Consider the following 21,140-nt stretch of genomic DNA (forward strand, 5'->3'; position numbering starts at 1 on the left):
TGTGTTTGAAACATCTGATAGCTCTGCATATTTGTTTATTTTTTGTAAAAAAAAAAAAAAAGTGTACCATACCTGTCAACCTGCGAGACACTGTGACCTTACTAACTACTCAATTTTTCCTTACTGAGAAAAAAACATACGTGTGTGTGTAATATTTCATTGCGCAATTTTATTAACAACATTTCACATGTAAACATTACTTTTAACAAGTTACAACATATTTCCAGCAATAATCACGTATGTTCTTTCTTGTAGAGCTAGCTATCTTGGTAGCTATCTATTCACTATCGAGCTGGCTGGCTAGCGAGGGATCTGTTGGCTATCAATTGCCTAGCTAGCTAGCTAGCTATCTATTTAAGTTACTTCCGGGTTGAGTAAACGCTGGTGCGTGTGGCTGCCGCTACTCACCCACAGAAAAACTGATCCTGTGACTGTAAAGTGACCTTGAGAGTTTTCAAAGGCGCGCGCTTAGAAATGAAATGTATTATTATTATATTAATTTTCAGACAAGCGTGGATCTGCAACGTAAACTCCTTCGACCTCCACCGTTAGAGGGCGGTAGTGAGCTTCAACGTTACTAAGGCATCCCGTTTTTTTAGTCAAAAGAAGCCAGCCAATCTTTCCTCCTCCGACGTAAAAAAGACTAATGATTATTCGGTGATTAAAAAACATTTTGGGAGTATTTAATACATCTGTTTTTACGATGAGTGGAATCCCAGGGACTACCGTCGCCCAAGTGACCAATCTGTCTTCCGCGGTTAGCAGCGAGCAGCTGCGCACCCTCTTCGGCTTCCTCGGGGACATCGAGGAGCTGCGACTCTACCCGCCCGAGTAAGAGCGATGTGCGGCGGTTCGGCAGGATCAGGCGACACCGCGGATGTACTGCTGGGGCCTGGTCCTCGCTGTACAAAAAAATAATTCCTTAAACGACGTCACAAGTGATCGTTTTCCATCTTTAATGTTTAATTCTCTCCTTTTTTGTCGCCCTTCCTTTAGCAACGCCACACTCTCCTTCTCATCCAAAGTGTGCTATGTCAAGTATCGAGAATCTTCCAGTGTTGGTGTGGCGCAGCATCTCACTAACACTGTTTTTATGGACAGAGCCCTCATCGTTGTACCCTGTGCCGAAGGTGAGTACTAAATAAAGGTCTCAAAATGGCTTTTGACTTCAAAATGACCTTCCCTTCTTTTCAACTATTCGCTCCTGCGGTTTACTTGTGGTCGTTTCTTCGTTTGTTATTACCGAATAGCATGTGTGCACGTAGCTTTTTTCGTTCCATTGTGTGGATGCTGAGAGTCAACTCCCCCCACCTCCTGTTTAAATGGTCGATTGCTGTGCGAGTGTGAAATGCTGTCTGGCTGGCCAAAATTGTACACGTTGGCGGCCTGCTAGCGCGTTGTGGTGCTCAGCGTTGAATTAAAAGATGGGGTCTGGTGGTTGTAAATCCGGGTGGTTGTAAGTCAAGCCGGTTGTAAGTCAGATGTTACCTGGACTTATTAAAAGGGGAATTCAACACAAACATGCCATAAATGAATCTGTATTAGAAGAAACAATCCAATATTTATTGTACATACAACGTTTTTGTCTTTTAGGTGAGATTAGTGCTAAAATCATGGAAAATGAACCATGAATTGACATGAACAAGTTTATCCACATGCGAACATATTTGGACACTTTTTTTATTCTTTCTCCCCCCACCCCTGTGAGCAACACGAGTAGAATAGCAACCTGTACGGACTTGATTAATTGGGCTTTTTGTTTGTTTTCTGTGTGATTATGTGTGCATATCAGATACACGACCACACTACTAAGCCTGAGTCATTGAGGCATTGTTAACCAGGCCGCTTCCGTCCTCGATGACGGGCGGGGGGTCGCCCCACAAGGCGTCAGTGATCATGCGACCAGGAGCCCACCAAGATGGACATCTTGTCTCTGTTTTTTTTTTCCCTTCATACATTTTATTCCCCGCCTCACCCTTCATGTTCAACTTATACTGACTTAAAATGGTGGTTATCTCTTTCTCTCTGTCTCTCTCCCTCTCTCTGGAGCGTTGTGTGTTTATATTTGTTTTTTTGGAAGTTATTATAGTGGTACCTTGACTGCCCCCTCCGCCGAAAATGTTGCTGTGAATACTAGCCTATATTCTGTCTTTATGTGTTGCTGCATCATTTTTGTTCAACTATCAGTTATTGAAAGGGGAAAAAAGACTCCAGCAAAAGATAAGCTGATTTTGTTAGCTCTCTTGACTGTTGCTTTGCACTAGCATCCATCTAGCTAGCCAACTTTCTGAAAATGATGTGGTTTGGTTTCAATAAGTCAAGGCACCACTGTCTTATTATTATTATTATTTTTATTGTCCAACCCTCCCGCCCCACCCCATATACCCCTTATCTCTCTCTCTCCTGCTGCAGCTTGTTTGTGATGATGCGGCGGGATGCTAAGAGAGAGGATGACTAACACTTGCTTCTCTTGTCGTTGCCGTAGTGACAGAGAAAGCAAGCTAGAGTGAGAACATCTTCTGATCTCTTCTCAAGCCCACTCGGATGATTTGTCGCTCATGTTGGATTTTTGACATTATGATTAGTCTTGATATTGATGATTATGATAATGATGATGATTACCTGATTTCAATGGAATCAGCGGTGCTTTCGTCAGGCCTGTGTCACAAAGCACGACAAATAGCACTATGATAAAAATTTCATCACCCTATTCATAATTTACACAGTCCAAATGACGTGCGCACAAATTATGTCTCATCATTTACCAAACAAAATTTACACCGACGTGGGAGTCTGCATGGCAATAAACAAACAACAGTTATTCCGCTACCTTAAGCTGATCATATTATTTTTTTAAACACAGAGCAACTGTCATGTATATATATGTGTGTATGCATATATGTGTATACTGTATGCATATATATATATGTATGTATCATGTATGTGTATGTGTACATGTATATAGATAGACATATGTATATATATATATATAGATATACATACGTATACATGTATATAGGTATACATACCTATATGTATATATAATAATAATACATTTAATTTCCAAGTGCCTTTCATATATACATATAATTTTATATATATAGAGAGAGAGAAAAAAAAAAATATATATATATATATATATATATAAAACAAATACAAAGTAAGTCTTAATACATATTATATGATAAATAATAGATGTGATTTATATAATAATTACCACCAAAAAAAAAATTACATTTAATAAAAATGTGTTGACTCTTAAGTGCCCTACATGGGGCAATTAAAACTAAAAAAAATATATAAATGCAATAGTTCAGCTTAACCATAAAGGTTTGAGTCCTCTTTATGGGTCAGTTTGACCCGCAACATTGTAGGAGGGTGAATAGCAGTGGTAGAGTCACCACCTTTTGCCATGTGGGCCTTCACATGTACAGTAAAGTCTCGTTATATCGATATTCTCGGGAGTCCGAAAAAATATCGATATAACTGGGACTATCGATATATCCGACCCTGCGCGCATGTAATTTTCTCCTTGCGTTCATAGAAATAGTATCGTAATAAGCAGTACTATCGATATAACCGATATCGATATAACGAGACTTTACTGTATTTTAAATTGGTAGTGTACTTACTTAAAGATGTGGCCCTCTTGATCGCTGAAAAGCTTCCGTTGTTACTATGGCAACACTGCCTGTTTTTCCAGGCTGCTGCTCCGTACCAACCCTGTTGACCAAAGCAAGATAGTTTATTGTGGTTGCGTCTAATGCGTGTTTACCGCCATCACCTGCCGGGATCGCCTTGTGTTGCTATCTCACAAACACAGAAAGTCACACACTCACTTGTCCCGCGGCATTTCCCAAGCAACATATTACAAACATATCCAAAACGTGTTGAAACACAGCGGCGTAGAGTATTCTAGCTTGTGATAAGATAAACAGTTATGATATTAGAAGACTGTGTGTGTGTGTGAGAGAGAGAGAAACAAACACACGGGCGGATGTTTTAGCTGTTTTTGGAGCAGCTGCTGTTTGTGTGTAACCTGCAGGGAAGATTCCGGAAGAGTCCAAGGCCTTGGCGCTTTTGGCACCCTCTGCCCCCGTGCACAGCTTGCTCCCAGGCAGAGGTTTGCTCCCCATCCCAACACCCACCCCACTACAGAACGTGAGTCGTAAATTAGCTTCTTTTCATCTTGTTTTCCAGTTTTTTTCTTGACTCGCAATAAATATTTCTGGCAGTCGTGTTCCCCGTGTAGACTTTCCCATCGGAAACTGTTCACTGGCATACGTCGGGGGCATTGTTACCATGGGAAGCTGTCCCAAAAAAAGCTAATAGGAGGCATTATTGACATTAGCTTAGCATTGTCGTAATTAGTACATTGCACCCGGAAATGTTAATCAGCTATTCTGGCCAATCGGGTTAATTGTACCTTCAACTGTACCCTACATGCACGCAGTTGAACCTCCCCCTGGTGGGTCATGTGACCGCCAACCTGGACACCGGCGCGTCCTCGCTCTCCCAACCACCGCTGATGGGCAACGTGGACCCTACCAAGGTGGACGAAATCAGGAGGACGGTCTACGTAGGCAACTTGAACTCACAGGTGAGTCCTGGTCGATAACAGATTAACTAATCGCCGATGTGACACGGAATTTGTGAGCATTTTTTTTTTTTAAATGGTGTCTCGTTTACAGACGACAACGGCAGAGCAACTCCTGGATTTCTTCCAGCAGGTCGGCGATGTGAAGTTTGTGCGCATGGCGGGTGATGAGACGCAGCCCTCGCGCTTTGCTTTCGTGGAGTTCGTAGAGCAGGATGCCGTCGCCCGGGCGCTCACCTTCAACGGCGTCATGTTCGGAGACCGGCCCCTCAAGTATGTACTATTTTTTTATTTTTATTTTTATTTTTTTGGGGGGGCTTAAACTGAGACAGATTTGGTACCGTTTTTACCGATCTGTGTCAACTTTATAGCTTTTCCGATTTAAACATATGTGGGTGTGTATTTGTGTAAAAGCGAGGGAGATCTCACACTCTCATTAATGCATCCTATTGTTCCAATTACAGTTTAAAATAATGTGGGTCAAATAATTATAAGTCATAACCCTTTTTAACTCAATCACTGCCAGACGTGCAAAAATGTGTCCACTCCAGTGCCAGGGTTTTTGTCATTGTCACATGAATTCCAGAAGCCACAGAATATTGAGTTTTAGAACTACATCAACATTCAATACAGCGTTAGAAACCTTAGACGCTCTTCTTTCATCAGAAAAGAAAGAGTTAATTCCTAAATTATATGGGTTTGGAGTTATATGAGCTTGAAATGAGGGTGGCTAACCAAAATACAGTACATATGCACCTAAAAGCTAGAAACCACTCATTTGACGACAATGAGGTTAAAAGTTTTGCGAAAGAAAAGAGATGGTTTGAAAAGGGGAGTAAAAGAAGTTATTTTCATAAAACGGCAAAACCCTTTGCTAAATCGCCATGGTGGGGTGAGGTTCAATTTGGATCGTTCCTACAATTGACTTCTTAGGCAACATAGGCTTAGTTATGCTGGTGAGGTGAGACCAGAGCAAATGAGCTCTTCCTGTGAAGGAGTTTCAGGTCTTACATTACTCTGGTGATAAAGGATTTTCCCAAGTCCTAAATTCTGTCCAAGGTCAGATCTCCGAGATGAAGATGACAGTTTAACAAGCTGTGTCTGTTGACCTCAGATTGACCCCAGGTTGTCTGTGTTTCAATTGTATATTCGAGTCACACATCTTGACTAAGCATATAACAGCGTGAAAGTTTTAAATATGATAACTTCTTATTCTCCATCAGTCACATTTTCGATTGCCAAATAAATGAGTGAATGATAGTAAGCATGACGTCATTCCTTTTTAATCCCATCAGGATCAACCATTCCAATAACGCTATCGTGAAGCCTCCCGAACTTACACCGCAAGCCGCCGCCAAGCAGCTAGAGAGTGTGATGAAGCGCGTGCGCGAAGCGCAGTCCACCATCGCCGCCGCCATTGAGCCAGGTGCGACGCCAATCCGCGTCCCGCACCAATCGGCATTGTCAGCGTAACCTGTCGGCATTTTCTGACTTCTGCAGCGGACAAGGAGAAACGCTATGGTACTCAATCTGGTAGAACGCGCCGCCCGTCGCGGTCCCGATCCCGATCCCATTCCGGCTCGCGGAAAAGATCACGATCCAAACACGGGTGAGGTGTCGCTTCTCAGAAGAAGAAATACGTTTGACACCCAGTCATATTATGACCCTGTTTGTTTTTCCCAGACCGTCGCAAAAGTGGCCAAGGAACGATGCACGCGCTTCCCGAAGTGGCCACGGTAGACGTTCGCGCTCCGGAGACAGACGACGGAGCCGAAGCCGCTCCAGGTGAGTCCGAAATGCTTATCCCGCTCTGTGAAATGTATTTTGAATGATACTATGCAACTCACAGGGTCCGACGGCGGAGTCGGGGACACTCGAGGAGTCCTCCCAGAAGGTGAATTTCAAACAGTTGAATTTGAAAAGATACAATAACAAATAATTCACCTCCTTGCTCTGTCCGATTTGGGTGTTATCAGGATGAAAAAGCGACGGGACCGCAGCCGAGAAGTACGGGAACGCTCTACGTCGAGGAAGAGGAGCCGTAAGGACGAAGACCGGCCGAGAGTCAAGAAAACGCACAAGGTAAATCCAGGCACATGTTATCTTTTTTCACATCTAGATTTCTTGGGCAGTCATGCCTAATCAATAGTGGGGAAAAAATATACAGTAAAGTCTCGTTATATCGATATTCTCGGGAGTCGGAAAAAATATCGATATAATCGGACTATCGATATATCCGATCCTGCAGCATGTAAATTTTCTCCTTGCGTTCATAGAAATAGTATCGTAATAAGCAGTACTATCAATATAACACGACTTTACTGTATATATTAATTCAATAGGCATTATACAGATGCTCCCATACTTACGACCATGTTTGTAGTAACATATGTAGTATTATCTCCAGTTGTACATATCCTTATAGAGCATACAGTGAAACTTTGGCTTACGAACTTAATTGGTTCCCAGACACAATGTGTACGGCGAAAAGTGTGTATCGCAAAAATTAATTTCCTATAGGAAACCATTAAAATGAGAATAATCCGTTCCCAGGTCGCATAAAACATAATTTTCTACTTTATAATTTTCTAAGCCATAAAACTACACAAAATATACCTTATTTTATGTATAATAAATTATAATTAAAGAAATAAACTGTGCTGTATAATAAAGTTGTTTTATTTACCTTTGTGATGGTCGATGATGGCTTGATGGAATGGAGTGGCCGGTTTCATCAGCATGAAACACTTGATGAGGAACGTAACCTTCTTCTTTCACCATCTTGAGGAATGATCCCTTGTAGGTGCTTTCCGTGCGATAATTTGATCTAGTTCCTCATCGATTGTGTTCTGTTTAGCTGGGTTGATAGCTTTTTGCATCAAGTGTACAGATGGCTTGTGCGGGTTATTTGTGGAGCCTGATTGATGGGATATTTTAACCTTGCAGTCTACACTCTGCCTTTGAACTATCAGAGTTGAAACGAGTCAAAATTTCAGTCTTCTATCCATTTTGTCATTCTCTCTCTGTGGTCTGCCTGTCTCTTTAATGTTTAACGGCCTCTCGGTCTGTAACCCCCACCCCCTCACTGCTGCGTTCTTGACCAATCACGTGGCTTTAACCGACGACTGGGGGCGGGGAATAGAGGACAAAAACAGTCGGCTGCCATTTTGTTGTTTGGAGAACGGGCTCGTTTGCAAACGACACATCACTCATTGTGGCGCTCCGTGTGTATCCCGAAAAAAGTTTGTATGCCAAGGTAAACTTTTCATAAATGTAACGTCCATAAACCGAAAAGTTCGTAAACTGAGGTATCACTGTATATTTTATTAAATGCTTATTTTTCAGTACAAACCAATACAAGTTACTTATCCAAGCCTTAAACATGCGTATATAAACTTTAAACATACGTATATAAGCCTTAAACATTAATTTTGTCTGCACTGCAGCAATTTACGAACGGATTCAGCTTATGAACGACGACCGTTTGGAACGTATCTCGTTCGTAAATTGCGGAGCCTCTGGTTTAGGCATTGTATATTTAATGCTTATGGATGCCACTAGATGGCGCCAAAGTGATACATAAACCTGTGTCATGGAAGCCCCGCCCCTCTTTTCAACAAATCTCAGAATCAGGATGCCAAAAGATTGTGAATGGGGCTACCGTAATTCGTTTTACTGTGGTCTGACATGGACATTGTGTGGAATATTTTAGGCAGGACGGGATTACGACAGAGATTCCTCGCCCGGCGAGGACGCCCGCTCGCCCCCCTTCACGCAGCACAACGGTGTCCACAAAGCACGCAGCGACGGGATGTCCGTTTGACAGCGGCCGACCGACTGACTGACTTAAGTTCTCACTTCCCTCCCCGTTGCTCCCCCACCCGGAGGGCAAGTGAAGCGCCACAATGTCCTATTTTTGCATCTCGGGAAGAAGCGGCGAGCGTGTGAAATGGCGGTATGTGTCGCGCCAAGTTTTAGCTCACAAAATTGGCGGTTCACAGTGAGCCTCACTTGTCCGTTTTGGCAGCTTGAAAGGAAGGAAACTCCTTCCTGCTCGAGGCACGGCGTTTACTTGGAGGCTTTATTTCCTGTTTTTTTTATGTTTTGGTGGGCTTGTTTACTGTTTTTTTAGTCCTTGTTTTTGTTGCGCAGTTGTAAAAAGAAAAGTATGCGTGCGTGTGAGTGTGTCAGGGGAAAATAGGGCAGTAAACAGAGATGCGAGTGAATCAAATCGAACACCCCATATTGTATAACTACTTTTCACACAGAAAAGTGACACTGGATTGACAAAAAAAAATCTGGCTTTAATTACCGTTATGAAGGGGGGTGTCAAACATCAGGACATGGATCCTGCCTGTAAACTGGCAAGTTGACCTCCCACGCTTTCACGCAATACTGTCAAAAAGTCACTTTGACAGATACTGAAATTTAATTCTTGACACTAAAAGCGAAAGAAAATTGATTGTTTTAAAGGGGAGTAAAAGAAGTTATTTTCATAAAACGGCAAAACCCTTCACTAAATCACCATGGTGGGGTGAGGTTCAATTTCAATCGTTCCTACAACCGACTTCTTAGGCAATATAGGCTTAGTTATGCTGATGAGGTGATACCAGATCAAATGGGGCAATCAGGCCAGTCGTAGATCTCATATCATACTCAGGCAGGCCAATAGAAGTAATCAGTCAGGACAATAGAAGTCATCAGTGTAGCCGCAGGGAGTAGTCCTCTGCTCTCCCCAACCTGAGAGCAGGGACCAATCATAGCAGAGTCTGGCACTGCCACGTCTGGACAGTAGGGATATATATATATATATATATATATATATGGACGCTTGACAGCGTGCTGTCATATTCTATATTATTAGATATATATATATATATATATATATATATATATATAGGGCCAAAACTACCAGTAAACAATCTTAGTTCGCTTACGAAGCCTCTTGGATAAGAAGCGAAACGTCCGACACCTTCAAAGAAGTACAGATGATGGCTGAAGAAACCTTCTCATCGATGGACCACTCCTGTACGACTGAGAGCTTACACAGATTTAAAATTAAAAAAAACTCTATCCTGCTTCTGTTACACTGATGATGCGACCTATCGGAAGCTAGCAAATGGATAGCTGGACCACTACTTCTTTTCCGTGTCATGACATTTCACACAGAACAGCAATGCCAAGCAGTGTGAAAATGGGGTTTCTGATCTTAAAACACAGCCTCCGTCCAGTCTCTCTTGGATTCTTTATGACACTGTTTTAAAAAATATGTTAGCTATCTAGCTAGCTGTTGGCTGGCTAGCTATTCGTTGTTTAGCTGGCTAGCTATTAGCTATCTATCTGGCTAGCTTTTAGCTTGTCATCTGGCTAGATATTAGCTATCTGGCTAGCTATTAGCTGTCTAGCTAGCTAGCTATTTGAGTCAGGAAACACATTAGCTATCCATTAGTGGGCTGGCTAGCTATTAGCTATCTAGCTAGCTTTCTATCTATTTGAGTTATTCCGGGTTGAGTGAACGCTGGCACGTGTGGCTGCCGCTGCTCACCTACAGAAAAACTTTATCCTGTGACTGTCAAGTGACCTTGAGAGTTTTGAAAGGCGCTTATAAATGAAATGTATTATTATTCATAATAATTGTGCGTGTCAAATAAGAAAGTGACGCAGCGAACGTAAAGTGCCTACGCTGCCACTGTATAAAATATATACATGTAAAACGTTTATTTGCGTAGTTTTGCGGTTAAGGCTAAGCATTGGTTACCGAAGATGACGTCAGTATTTGTGTCATAAGTCCACAAAATATTTGATTTTCTTCTATTTTTTTTAAGAGCACTGGTGTGATTGTCAAGTTGTTTTATTTGATGTTTGAGTAAAGACAAAAAAAAAAGTATTTTTAAACAAGTAATTTTTTTTGTGCTTCATACATCGCCCCACTGCAGGACTGAACAACGATTGGACTTATTCCTGGATCACAGTTGTGACAAATACACGTTTTCCATGTACACTCGACGCTAAACTCTGTCACGTAGTCTTCCGGGTGAGCGTCCCTTCTTTGCCCATCATCAGCTGCTGGATGACATCCAAACTGGTGTATCCGCCGAAGGGGACAGCAGCTACCGAAGCATCATGGGAGCTCGCAACGCTCGGCTCATCAAGGTTGCAGGCCGATTGCTGGCGGTTGGAAGGCGGCGCTCGGAGCTCCACGACGAGCAGGCTTTCCACGGTGCATTCTTCCAGCTTGAGCGTTTCGATGCGCTGAAGGAGCTGAAGAAGAACAATAAAGCATCAATGGAAGCAAGCGATTGATGGGAATGGGTAAAAAATTTTATCAACTTGTGTCATTTTCATGACAATTATTTTAGTTTAACTACATTTTGAACTTTGTACTATTGACTGCTGTCAAGTCAGCCATACATTTTTGGTGCTCTGAAAATGAGGACACTCTAAAAAATATAAAGATATGTCAATGATGATGGATATATTAATGTGTTATTAGATTTATTTAAAAAAAACGGGCAGCAGTAACATTTGGGAGGGTGAATTTGGTACAATGTATGACAAAAACAAGCAACAATTAAAGGGAAACAATAGAGAATACCAATCCATGGGCATATGTCAGACACAAGAAGACGAATAAAGGTTTTCTGATTCTGATTATGTTCCACCCTAAAAACCGCCCTGTTTTCATGTTATAAAAGTTCCATTGAATCTGAAAATTACAGTTGATTATTGTTTTATTTTTTTAATTTATCCCGAGCTAACGATATTTTGTCTTGGGTTTTGATTAGTTTTGCTCGTGCAGCCTGTAACGACATAATTAAAATCATCGGCCATCTTTGTGGCAAAGAGACGATTTTTTTTTTACTCCCCCTCCCCCAAAACAAAAAGCTATTTTTCCCCACATACAAAATATGACAGTAGTTTGTATTTTCAATGTTATTTATGGACATTTGGAGTGGCATCAGAACATGTACCAGCGACAACTGCACTAACGTGAATAACCATCGAGAAAGAATCAAATATTCGCCCTGATAGCGTCCACCTAACATGGCCATTGACTGTAGTTCAGGTAAGCAATTTTTTCACACCTCGACCAAAACACACCTTCTGAGGCAAGAATATTGTTAAAATAGTCTGTCGATGTCAGAAAAAAAACAAAAACTCACAGGCACTTTTTTTTAACCGTTTGCTGTCATATTTACAATATGACAAAAGACTTACCGGTTGTGTGTGGGCACCGAGTTTCTGCATTGATTTGCTCCTTTCAGGATTCGGAATTTTAGGCCAAAAGATCACTTTGGCCCTGCTTGATGAACATGAAGTAAGCAAGTCGAATTCGTCTTGCGTTTTAACATTTGACTGCACATGTGTTGACGTTATATTTTACCTTCTGAGAAGAGGAATCGCCAACATGGCGGTCATCACAATAAGGGTGGAGATAGTTAGAAGTGCCGTGAAGTTAATGGATCTTTCACGCCGTGTCTGCACCGTCATAACTGGGCTTCGGACACCCGGGCCGCCCCCTGTGAACCCCGACACCTGGACCCGGTATGCCGTCCCGCTATCGAGACTCTCGAGGGTGTATTTTTGGACCTCCGGACCCACGGTAATGTCTGGAATATAACAGTTTGCCAGTTCTCCAATATAAAATTGAAATTCGTCGTATTAAATTGATACGAATTTATTTTTCGTTTGTAACAATCACAGCGGGTCTTACTTCTCTCCAGCTGCCGGTCTTCGGTGTAATGGATCACATAACCCAACAGGAATCCGCGCCGGTCCTCCTGCGAGATGGACGACCAGTGGAGCTCCAAAGAGGACGACGTGACGGACACGACACTGAAGTTGGAAGGGGCGCTCACCGGAGCTACCACGAAACAGGTCTTGACACAACAGTATCGCTTTTTTATTGCTTCTGTATTGGTATCTGATGCCGCCATGTCATTACCGATATCGAATTGACATTGGCGTAGCAATTAACTAACTACAGTGATCCTTCACTAGATCGCGGTTCACTTATTGCAGTGTCACGACATCGCGGATTTTTGTTTTCAGTGGAAAAAAACTCTGAATGACTAAGTACTGCTCTTTAAGGTTATTGAATCTAAGACTGTGGTATTTCCACATGATATCACCATTAATAAAAAAAAAAACCTCACATCCTTCCAGGAAGTAGAACTGCGTTTTGGCGTAGGTGGCCTCATGGCTGTTGTTCACTTGTTTAAGGTTGCATGTTTGCTGTTGGTCACGCGTGTGCAGCCAGACGTCATAGCTGATGTAAGCCTGCAGTCGTTCTGGAAGCAGAAATCTAACAGTTTAAACTTGTGAATCAATGTACCACTGTACTACGCGATGGTTACAAATACGTTGAATATGTATTGTATTGTACAGTGATAACTCGGTTTACGAACCCCTTGGCTTACGAACCTTTCGGTTTACGAATGTTAAGTACAGTAAAGTCTCGTTATATCGATACTATTTCTATGCACGCACGGAGAAAATTACATGCAAACAGGGTCGGATATATCGATAGTCCCGGTTATATCGATATTTTTCGGACTCCCTTGAATATCGATATAACGAGACTTTACTGTATATTACAATTTTACCTTGGCATACAAACTTTACCTTGGCATACATTTTTTTTTAGTACATGGAGCTGCCTCAATGAGTGATGTGTTGTTAGCGAACTTCTAACAACAAAATTGCAGCCGACTGTTTTTGTCCTTTATTCCCCGCCCCCTGTCTTTGGTTAAAGCCACGTGATTGGTCAAGAACGGAGCAGTGAGGTGGTGGTTTAAACATCAAAGAGATAGGCAGATGACAGAGAGAGTGACAAAGGCAGAAATAGTTCAAAGGCAGAGTGTAGACTGCAAGGTTAAAATATCCCATCAATCAGGCTTCACAAACAACCTGCACAAGCCATCTGTACACTTGATGGAAAAAGCTATCAACCCAACTAAACAGAACACAATTGATGAGGAACTAGATAAAATTATCACAGAGAAAGCACCTACAAGGGATCATTCCTCAAGATGGTGAAAGAAGGCTACGTTCCTCATCAAGTGTTTAATGCTGATGAAACCGGACACTCCATTCCATCAAGCCATCAACGGCCACCACAAAGGTAAATAAAACAGTTTTATACAGTACAGTTGATTTATTTAATTATAATACAATAGCACATTTATTATACATGAAATAAGGTGTATTTGGTCTAGTTTTAAGGCTTAGAAAATTAGAAAGCAGCAAATATTTTTTTATGGGGACCTGGGAATTCTCATTTTAATGGTTTCCTATGGGAAATTAATTTTTGGGATACACACTTTTCGCCTTACACACTCTGTCTGGGAATCAATTAAGTTTGTACGCCAAGGTATCACTGTATATCAACATGTGATTTTAGAAATGTCACCTGGGATATCAAACAGCGTCCAGAAATTGTTGACTTCTTCATAAAATGATTCATAAAACAGCTTTGGTGGATGTGGTCCATGTGTGGCACTCCACTCCAGACAGAAGCACTTGTACTTCTTAACTAAGTCATCTTTCCACAGCACGGTGAAGGTTGTCTGGTTTTGGACGTGAACCCTCAGTCTTCCGCCATCATCATAGACGCTGTCATCGTTTTCTGGAATGTTCATGAAATGGCCGACGTGAGCCAAAATGGTGGCAAAGAGTCGCATCATTTCAGTAACAGAAATAGACATCCATCATGTTTCTCCTTGATACACCATTCATAGACATCAGATAATTATTTCTCTATCATTACAGCAGAATCAATATAATAACTTTCCGGATTGCGATACCATTGGATTGTGATATTAAAATATCAGTAACATTACCCTGGTGTCAAATAGTGATATACCGAATTGGTCAACATAAGCCAAAGATGGCTGACACCCATCTGGTGCCATGAAACTGACCATGCGGTGGCATTATTGTGATGCTAGCAGCCGGCGACACGCTAATGTTGTTGAAAGCAGAGACGTGGACTTGGAAGGCGGAGTTGGACAGCAGCAATGTGATGGTCGGCTGTGGTACGGCGAAGAACTCCCAGGGAGGCTCCCCTGAAACTTTGGCCACAGTTACATGAAAGCCGTCATGTCGCTCCAAGAACTGAAAAAAACGATACAAAAATATATTGATACAAACAAAGGTATGTTTAGTTTTTTTCATTATGATTCAAGATATTTTAGCATTCATATGCTAAGCTAATGCTAAACATTGTTATGTTTCGCTAAGCTAAAGCTATCCAAGAACTGAAAAAAATACAAAAATCTATTAATACAAAGGTATGTTTCGTTTTTTACATTACGATTAAATATATTATGACATTCTTATGTTAAGCTAATGCTAAACAGTATGTTATGCTAAGCTAATTCTATATCGCCAAGAACTGAAAACAATGCAAAAATCTATACAAAGCTATGTTAATTTTTTTCATTATGATTTAATATATTTTAACATTTATATGCTAAGCTAATGCTAAGCATTGTTATGTTTTGCTAAGCTAAAGCTATCTCTCCAAGAACTGAAAACAATGCAAAAATATATTAATACAAACAAAGGTATGTTTAGTTTTTTTAATATATAATATATTTTAGCTTTTATATGCTAAGCTAATGCTAAACATTGTTATGTTAGCTCAGCTAAAGCTATCTCTCAAAGAAGTGAAAATAATACAACATTCTATGAATACAAATAAACGTATGTTTAGTTTTTTTCATTATGATTCAATATATTTTAACATTCTTATGCTAAGCTAATGCTAAACATTTTTATTATAGTACCTATGCTTGTCTGTGACTGTAAAGTGTCCTTGAGCGCTTTGAAAGGCGCTGAAAATGTAATGTATTATTATTATTATTATTATTATTTAATAATAATAATAATAATTATAATTATAAGCATTGTTATGTGTTACTAAGCTAAAGCTATCTCTCTAAGAACTGAAAACAATACAAAAATCTATTAATACAAACAAAGGTATGTTTACTTTTTTTCATTGTTTCAATATATTTTAGCTTTTATATGCTAAGCTAATGCTAAACATTGTTATGTTTTGCTAAGCTAATGCTATGCTATGCAATACCGTGATGCTGTAACTTTACCGTCCACATCAGAGAGATCATTCTTTGTCCTTCTCTGTCGGCCATCTTTTTTTCCATTACGTGGAGACCGAATGGCGGACTGGTCAGCTCTGATGATGCGTCAATCAATGTTAATAATAATTATAATGACATATTTTTTTTGTGTACAAAAGATGATACTTCACCTGACGGTAGAGTGTAAACATGACTCCACGGACACTGAGAGCACTTGTCGTTAACCTCGCAAGACACCTGAACCTCAAGCACCGACAAGTCCTTCACACCCGCCAGATGACACCCGGCGCCACCTTGGCAACATGTCTACACCGCGAGGAGAAGAAATAAAATGCTAACAAAAGCATCAAGATTATAATATTAGGGTAAGACCAAAGTAGTAATTTCCTCCAATTTCTTTCTGCATTCCTTCCTCTCTACCTTACCCGTTATTTTGAGAACTTTACACCCTACTTTTAACCGCTCCACAATGGACGCTGGCTGGCTATCAGCTAGTTATCTGTTTGATATCTATTAGCTAGCAAGTTATCTGGCTATCTATTGGCTATCTGTTAGCTATCTAGCTAGCTAGCTGGTTGTCTATTAGCTATCTATGCAGATAGCTAGTTATCTGTGAGATATCTATAAGCTAGCACATTATCTGACTATCTATTGGCTATCTGTTAGCTATCTAGCTAGCTGGCTGTCTATTAGCTATCAATCCATATAGCTGGTTCTATATTATCTATCTATCTATCTATCTATCTATCTATCTATCAGCTATACTATCTATCAGCTAGCTGTCTTACGCTATATTAGCTGGCTGGCTATCTATTAGCCAGCTAGCTAGATTTTTATTTAATAATAATACATTTCATTTATAAGCGCCTTTCAAAACTCTCAAGGTCACTTTACAGTCACGGGATTAGTTTTTTTTTTCTGTGGGTGAGCAGCGGCAGCCACATGCGCCAGCGTTCACTCAACCTGGAATAACTCAGATAGAACGTTAGCTAGCTGGCTAATGGATAACTAATAGAGAGCTAGCTAGATAGCTAAGAGATAGCATATAGACAGCAAACGGATAGCTAGTTAGGTAGCCAGCTAGTTAGCAAATAGATATCAAAAATAGATATGTAGCAATTGAGTGAACGCTGGCGCGTGTGGTTGCCACTGCTCACCCACAGAAAAACGTATCCCGTGACTGTAAAGTGACCTTGAGAGTTTTGAAAGGTGCTTAAAAATGAAATGTATTATTATGATTATTATTATTACATGTTAGGCATGAATAATTGTTGTACCGAATGAAATGTTCAAAGCGTGCATGTTTCTCTCCACATTGAAGCAAAGTAGATAACGTAGCATGACACGGATACAAAAAAAAAAGTTTGAGGGAGCTGATAAGGCAAAGAGGAAGCTGCCTTACCGCAGCAGCGCAAAAAAAGAACAGAAAATAAGCAAGAAGAACACCAGGCCAAAATATGACAGCCATAACACAACAGTTGTCATTTTGCTAGCGATATCATTGATTTGGTATCGACCGTCGATATCAAATGTCGTGTCGTGATCTCTGTGTAAGTTAATAGAAATCACAGGCCGATACAAATTTTGAGTAGTAAACAACACAATATTGAAGAAAAAAAATATCGATTAAATCAACCTGGTGCCATTTTCCATCATCGTGGCGATGGGGGTAATCAAGGTGGTCCGTGACTTCTTTGTGACGCACGCAGACAGACGTGATGACCTTGGCGTCGTCCCGACTCCACTGAGCGCTGACGTTGACGCGACCGTGCGAATGGCGCCTAAAAGTGACGCGTGGCGGTGGACCGCAGCGCACTGAAACATGGCGATTGTTAAACGTAACAGACATGGCCACCCTAAAAACAAGTAGAGTGTCAATCAAAGTTGGCAGGAGAACCTACAGAGGTTGCTGTAATGAGCTGTGATGGTATCTTTGGAGCATTTGGATCCGACCTGTTCCAGAACCTCCACGGACAAGTCACGATCGAACACTTCCATGTTTGTCAAAGTGTCCTCTGTGGTTTTGTACACTTTACAGTATTTGTCATTCCTGATGGAAATCAAAAAAAAGGTTTTGATTCAAAATAATATACATAGTTTATTTGTGTATTTGGTCATTTCGGAGTATTTCACGGATTTGATTTTTTTTATAGCTAATTTTACTCATTCACTGCCAATCCCAAATTTTTGTATTGTTTTTTTCTTACTTGGCTGCTGATAAAGCGCTGACCAGACCTCAGGCAATGTTTTTTTTCCCCTTCCACAAGGAGGCAGCATTTCCCTTTTTCCATGTTAGCGCTTTGCTCCTGCTTCAGCTGTTGTTAAAGCGCTATATCCGGGGTGAGTGAACGCTGGCGCATGTGGCTGCCGCTGCTCACCCGCAGAAAAACTGATCCTGTGACTTTGAGTGTTTTGAAAGGCTGGCTGCTAGCTAGCGAGCTATCTATTTGTTATCTATTTGCCATCTATTCGCTATCTAACTAGCTATCTGGCTACCTAGCTAGCTATCTATATGCTATTTATTTGATATCGATTCATTATCTAACTAGCTAGCTGGCTAGCTAGCTATCTATTTGTTATCTAACAAGCTAGCTAGATATCTAGCTATCTATTTGCTATCTATTCGCTATCTAACTAACTATCTGGCTACCTAGCCAGCTATCTATATGCTATTGATTTACTATCTAATTAGCTTGCTGGCTACCTACCTAGCTATCTATACGCTATCTAAATAGCTAGCTATCTAACTAGCTAGCTCTTAGCTAGCTAGATAACTTTCTATCTATTTGAGTTATTCCGGGTTGAGTGAACGCTGGCGCATGTGGCTGCCGCTGCTCACGCATAGAAAAACTTATCCTGTGACTGTAAAGTGACCTTGAGAGTTTTGATCTATTGGCTATCTGTTAGCTATCTAGCTAGCTGGCTGTCTATTAGCTATCAATCCATATAGCTAGTTCTATATTAGCTATCTATCAGCTAGCTATCTTACGATATATTAGCTGGCTGGCTATCTATTAGCCAGCTAGCTAGATTTTTATTTAATAATAATACATTTCATTTATAAGCGCCTTTCAAAACTCTCAAAGTCACTTTACAGTCACAGTCCAGACCCATATAATTTAGGAATTAACTTTTTGTTTCTGATGAAACTAGAAAGTCTTAGGTTTCTTACGCTGAATCGAATTTTTATATGGTCTGAAAACTCAATATTCTGTGGATCCTGGAATTCGAGTGACAATGACAAAAACCCTGGCAACTGGAGTGGACACATTTTTCTACATGTCTGGCAGTGAATGAGTTAAAAATAGTTGATTTAATGTATATGCTGTTTTGTTATATGTTTTTATATGATAATGTAGTTGGATGGTTTTTTTGTGGGGCGGAGGGAGGCTAAATTTGACACTCACTTTTGCCGGATAACAAGGGTGAACGTTGCCTGCTCTTCCCCAGCTACTCCACGTGTCCAATGACATGTTATCAAACCTGAAGAGTGAAATTTTCCAAAACATTCCATGCCAGCGATACCACCTGACCCGACCCCCCAAAAACCCACAAACACACACAAATTCAGTCCACAGCCTGACCTTCTTGGATGATGACTCATTTCATTCGTTACCCGGCAAAGCAAGTTGGCAGTGCTTGTACTTGAACGGGTAATCATCCGACCTGCAGGATACTATAACCACACCAAGACACCATTATGCTGACATAATGTCTCTCTAATTTACACATGTATACGGTATCTAAACATTAAACACCAAAGCCCACCTGGTTCAATCTGTCCCGACGAGTATGCCATACGTGACTCCAGAATCACACCTGATAACAAACAGTTTTTATATACAGTAAAGTCTCGTTATATCGATATTCAAGGGAGTGGGAAAAAATATCGATATAACCGGGACTATCGATATATCCGACCCTGTTTGCATGTAATTTTCTCCGTGCGTGCATAGAAATAGTATCGATATAACCGAGACTATCGATATATCCGATATCGATATAACGAGACTTTACTGTATATCAAAATAAATACAGTAAATCATGGATGGATTGCATGACATGAATGTGACTCACCAATGAGAACAAGTTGAAGCTGGCAGTATCTGAGCAGCTCAAATAGACGTCCAAACATGCTCCTCATCATGTCCCCTGAAAGGACATACAAATACAAACTATAAGGTCACAGAGTAAAAGAAGTTGACTCCCCTGTGTTACAGGAAGTCCTTCACGCTTCAATGATTTACTCAAATGATTAACCCTCATAATACAGTGATACCTTGGCTTATGAACTTAATTGGGTCCCAGACAGAGTGTGTAAGGTGAAAAGTGTGTATCCCAAAAATTAATTTCCCCTAGGAAACCATTAAAATGAGAATAATCCATTCCCAGGTCCCCATAAAACATAATTTTCAAATTTTCTAAGCCTTAAAACAACACAAAATATAGCTTATTTTATGTATAATAAATGTGCTATGGCATTATAATTATAGAAATAAACTGTACTGTACACTAAAGTCGTTTTATTTACCTTTGTGATGGTCGTTGATGGCTTGATGGAATGGAGTGGCCGGTTTCATCAGCATTAAACACTTGATGAGGAACGTAACCTTTCACCATCTTGAGGAATGATCCATAGTAGGTGCTTTCTCTGCGCTAATTTTACCTTGTTCATCATTAATTGTGTTCTGTTTCGCTGGCTTGTTATCTTTTTGAATCAAGTGTACAGATGGCTTGTGCGGGTTCTTTGTGGAGCCTGATTGATGGGATAGTTTAACCTAATATAGTATAGTATAGCTAGCTATTAGCTACCTAGTTAGCTAGCCATCTATTAGCTATGTCCTTGAGAGTTTTGAACGGCGCTTATAAATACAATGTATTATTATTAGTAGTAGATATCTATTAGCTAGCTAGCTAGCTTTCTATTTATTTGAGTTACTTCTCGGTTGAGTGAACACTGGCGCGTGTGGCTGCCGCTGCTCACCCACAGATAAACTTATCTTGTGACTGTAAAGTGACCTTGAGAGATTTGAAAGGCGCTTGTACATGAAATGTATTATTATTATTATAAAAATTCCCCTTTCTCTATCATGTTCGGCATCTGTAAGCATCTTGTGAGGAACGCGTGGGTTTTGACACCCAAATCTGCTTGACAAATCAGCGTAGGCAAGATTTTAAAAGTCCATGAAAGGGAACATTGTGTTAAAAACTGCAATTATGAAATTAGATATCCACGTTTTTCTGAAAAATGCAAAAATGGAAGAACATACCAGAGTGAATTTTGAAAGATTGATGGACGGTTCAGAAAGTGATTGAGGCACGAACACTACATTGTTCAAAGGAGTTATTTATTCTCAGCACTGGAAAAAAAGAGCCACAAACCAACCACTTTTTACGACACGTTCTCTATAAAATTAGAATATATTGTGTCATTGTGG

The 21,140-nt window shown here is 40.5% G+C and overlaps 2 protein-coding genes and 1 long non-coding RNA gene across 6 annotated transcripts; 2 read left to right on the forward strand and 1 right to left on the reverse strand.

Moving 5' to 3' along the window:
* Window positions 1-585: 585 nt before the first annotated feature.
* srek1 (splicing regulatory glutamine/lysine-rich protein 1) lies at window positions 586-10,673 on the forward strand. Of its 2 annotated transcripts, XR_016118193.1 has the most exons (12): window positions 586-831; window positions 997-1,130; window positions 4,046-4,161; window positions 4,454-4,600; window positions 4,692-4,870; window positions 5,893-6,023; window positions 6,098-6,206; window positions 6,281-6,382; window positions 6,447-6,491; window positions 6,574-6,679; window positions 8,310-8,552; window positions 10,534-10,673. XR_016118193.1 is itself a non-coding variant. In XM_089019751.1 (11 exons), the coding sequence occupies exons 1-11, from the start codon at window positions 704-706 to the stop codon at window positions 8,418-8,420; spliced, it is 1,308 nt and encodes a 435-aa protein (XP_088875877.1). In that variant the 5' UTR covers window positions 586-703; the 3' UTR covers window positions 8,421-9,416. The 2 variants fall into 2 exon arrangements, 1 of the variants encoding a protein (XP_088875877.1); XM_089019751.1 differs by lacking the exon at window positions 10,534-10,673 and having other exon boundaries at window positions 8,310-9,416.
* Window positions 10,574-19,849, reverse strand: LOC148884642 (uncharacterized). 3 transcript variants are annotated; one of them, XM_089019747.1, is made up of 15 exons: window positions 19,780-19,849; window positions 19,471-19,521; window positions 19,319-19,378; window positions 19,110-19,230; window positions 17,604-17,752; window positions 17,339-17,517; window positions 15,873-16,008; window positions 15,709-15,797; window positions 14,521-14,713; window positions 14,010-14,225; window positions 12,754-12,888; window positions 12,312-12,461; window positions 11,982-12,207; window positions 11,816-11,900; window positions 10,616-10,858 (listed from the first exon to the last, which is right to left on the reverse strand). In XM_089019747.1, exons 1-15 carry the CDS (start codon window positions 19,847-19,849, stop codon window positions 10,616-10,618), a joined length of 2,103 nt encoding a protein of 700 aa, XP_088875873.1. The 3 variants fall into 3 exon arrangements, with proteins under 3 accessions (XP_088875876.1, XP_088875873.1, XP_088875874.1); XM_089019748.1 differs by having other exon boundaries at window positions 11,816-11,897; window positions 19,110-19,840; XM_089019750.1 differs by lacking the exon at window positions 11,816-11,900 and having other exon boundaries at window positions 10,574-10,858; window positions 19,110-19,849.
* On the forward strand, window positions 11,825-14,454 carry LOC148884643 (uncharacterized). The gene is made up of 4 exons (XR_016118194.1): window positions 11,825-11,915; window positions 11,993-12,200; window positions 12,322-12,475; window positions 14,152-14,454. It is a non-coding gene; the product is annotated as an uncharacterized LOC148884643 (long non-coding RNA).
* Window positions 19,850-21,140: the final 1,291 nt, after the last annotated feature.

The sequence above is a fragment of the Hippocampus bargibanti genome, linkage group LG18 (genome assembly GCF_051943395.1).
Source record: "Hippocampus bargibanti isolate YZ-2025 linkage group LG18, ASM5194339v1, whole genome shotgun sequence".
Taxonomy (NCBI): domain Eukaryota; kingdom Metazoa; phylum Chordata; class Actinopteri; order Syngnathiformes; family Syngnathidae; genus Hippocampus; species Hippocampus bargibanti.

What these genes read in the sequence shown, in the direction of transcription:
- srek1 (XM_089019751.1), top strand. Translation starts at nt 704, where the DNA reads ATGAGTGGAATCCCAGGGACTACCGTCGCCCAAGTGACCAATCTGTCT. An exon ending in TAGGCAACTTGAACTCACAG is followed by an intron (nt 4,601 to 4,691) that starts GTGAGTCCTGGT and finishes TCTCGTTTACAG; the next exon opens with ACGACAACGGCAGAGCAACT. An exon ending in TTCGGAGACCGGCCCCTCAA is followed by an intron (nt 4,871 to 5,892) that starts GTATGTACTATT and finishes TAATCCCATCAG; the next exon opens with GATCAACCATTCCAATAACG.
- LOC148884642 (XM_089019747.1), bottom strand. Translation starts at nt 19,849, where the DNA reads ATGATGAGGAGCATGTTTGGACGTCTATTTGAGCTGCTCAGATACTGC. An exon ending in TGTTTACACTCTACCGTCAG is followed by an intron (nt 15,798 to 15,872) that starts GTGAAGTATCAT and finishes ACGCATCATCAG; the next exon opens with AGCTGACCAGTCCGCCATTC. An exon ending in GTTCTACTTCCTGGAAGGAT is followed by an intron (nt 12,462 to 12,753) that starts GTGAGGTTTTTT and finishes GTTTCGTGGTAG; the next exon opens with CTCCGGTGAGCGCCCCTTCC.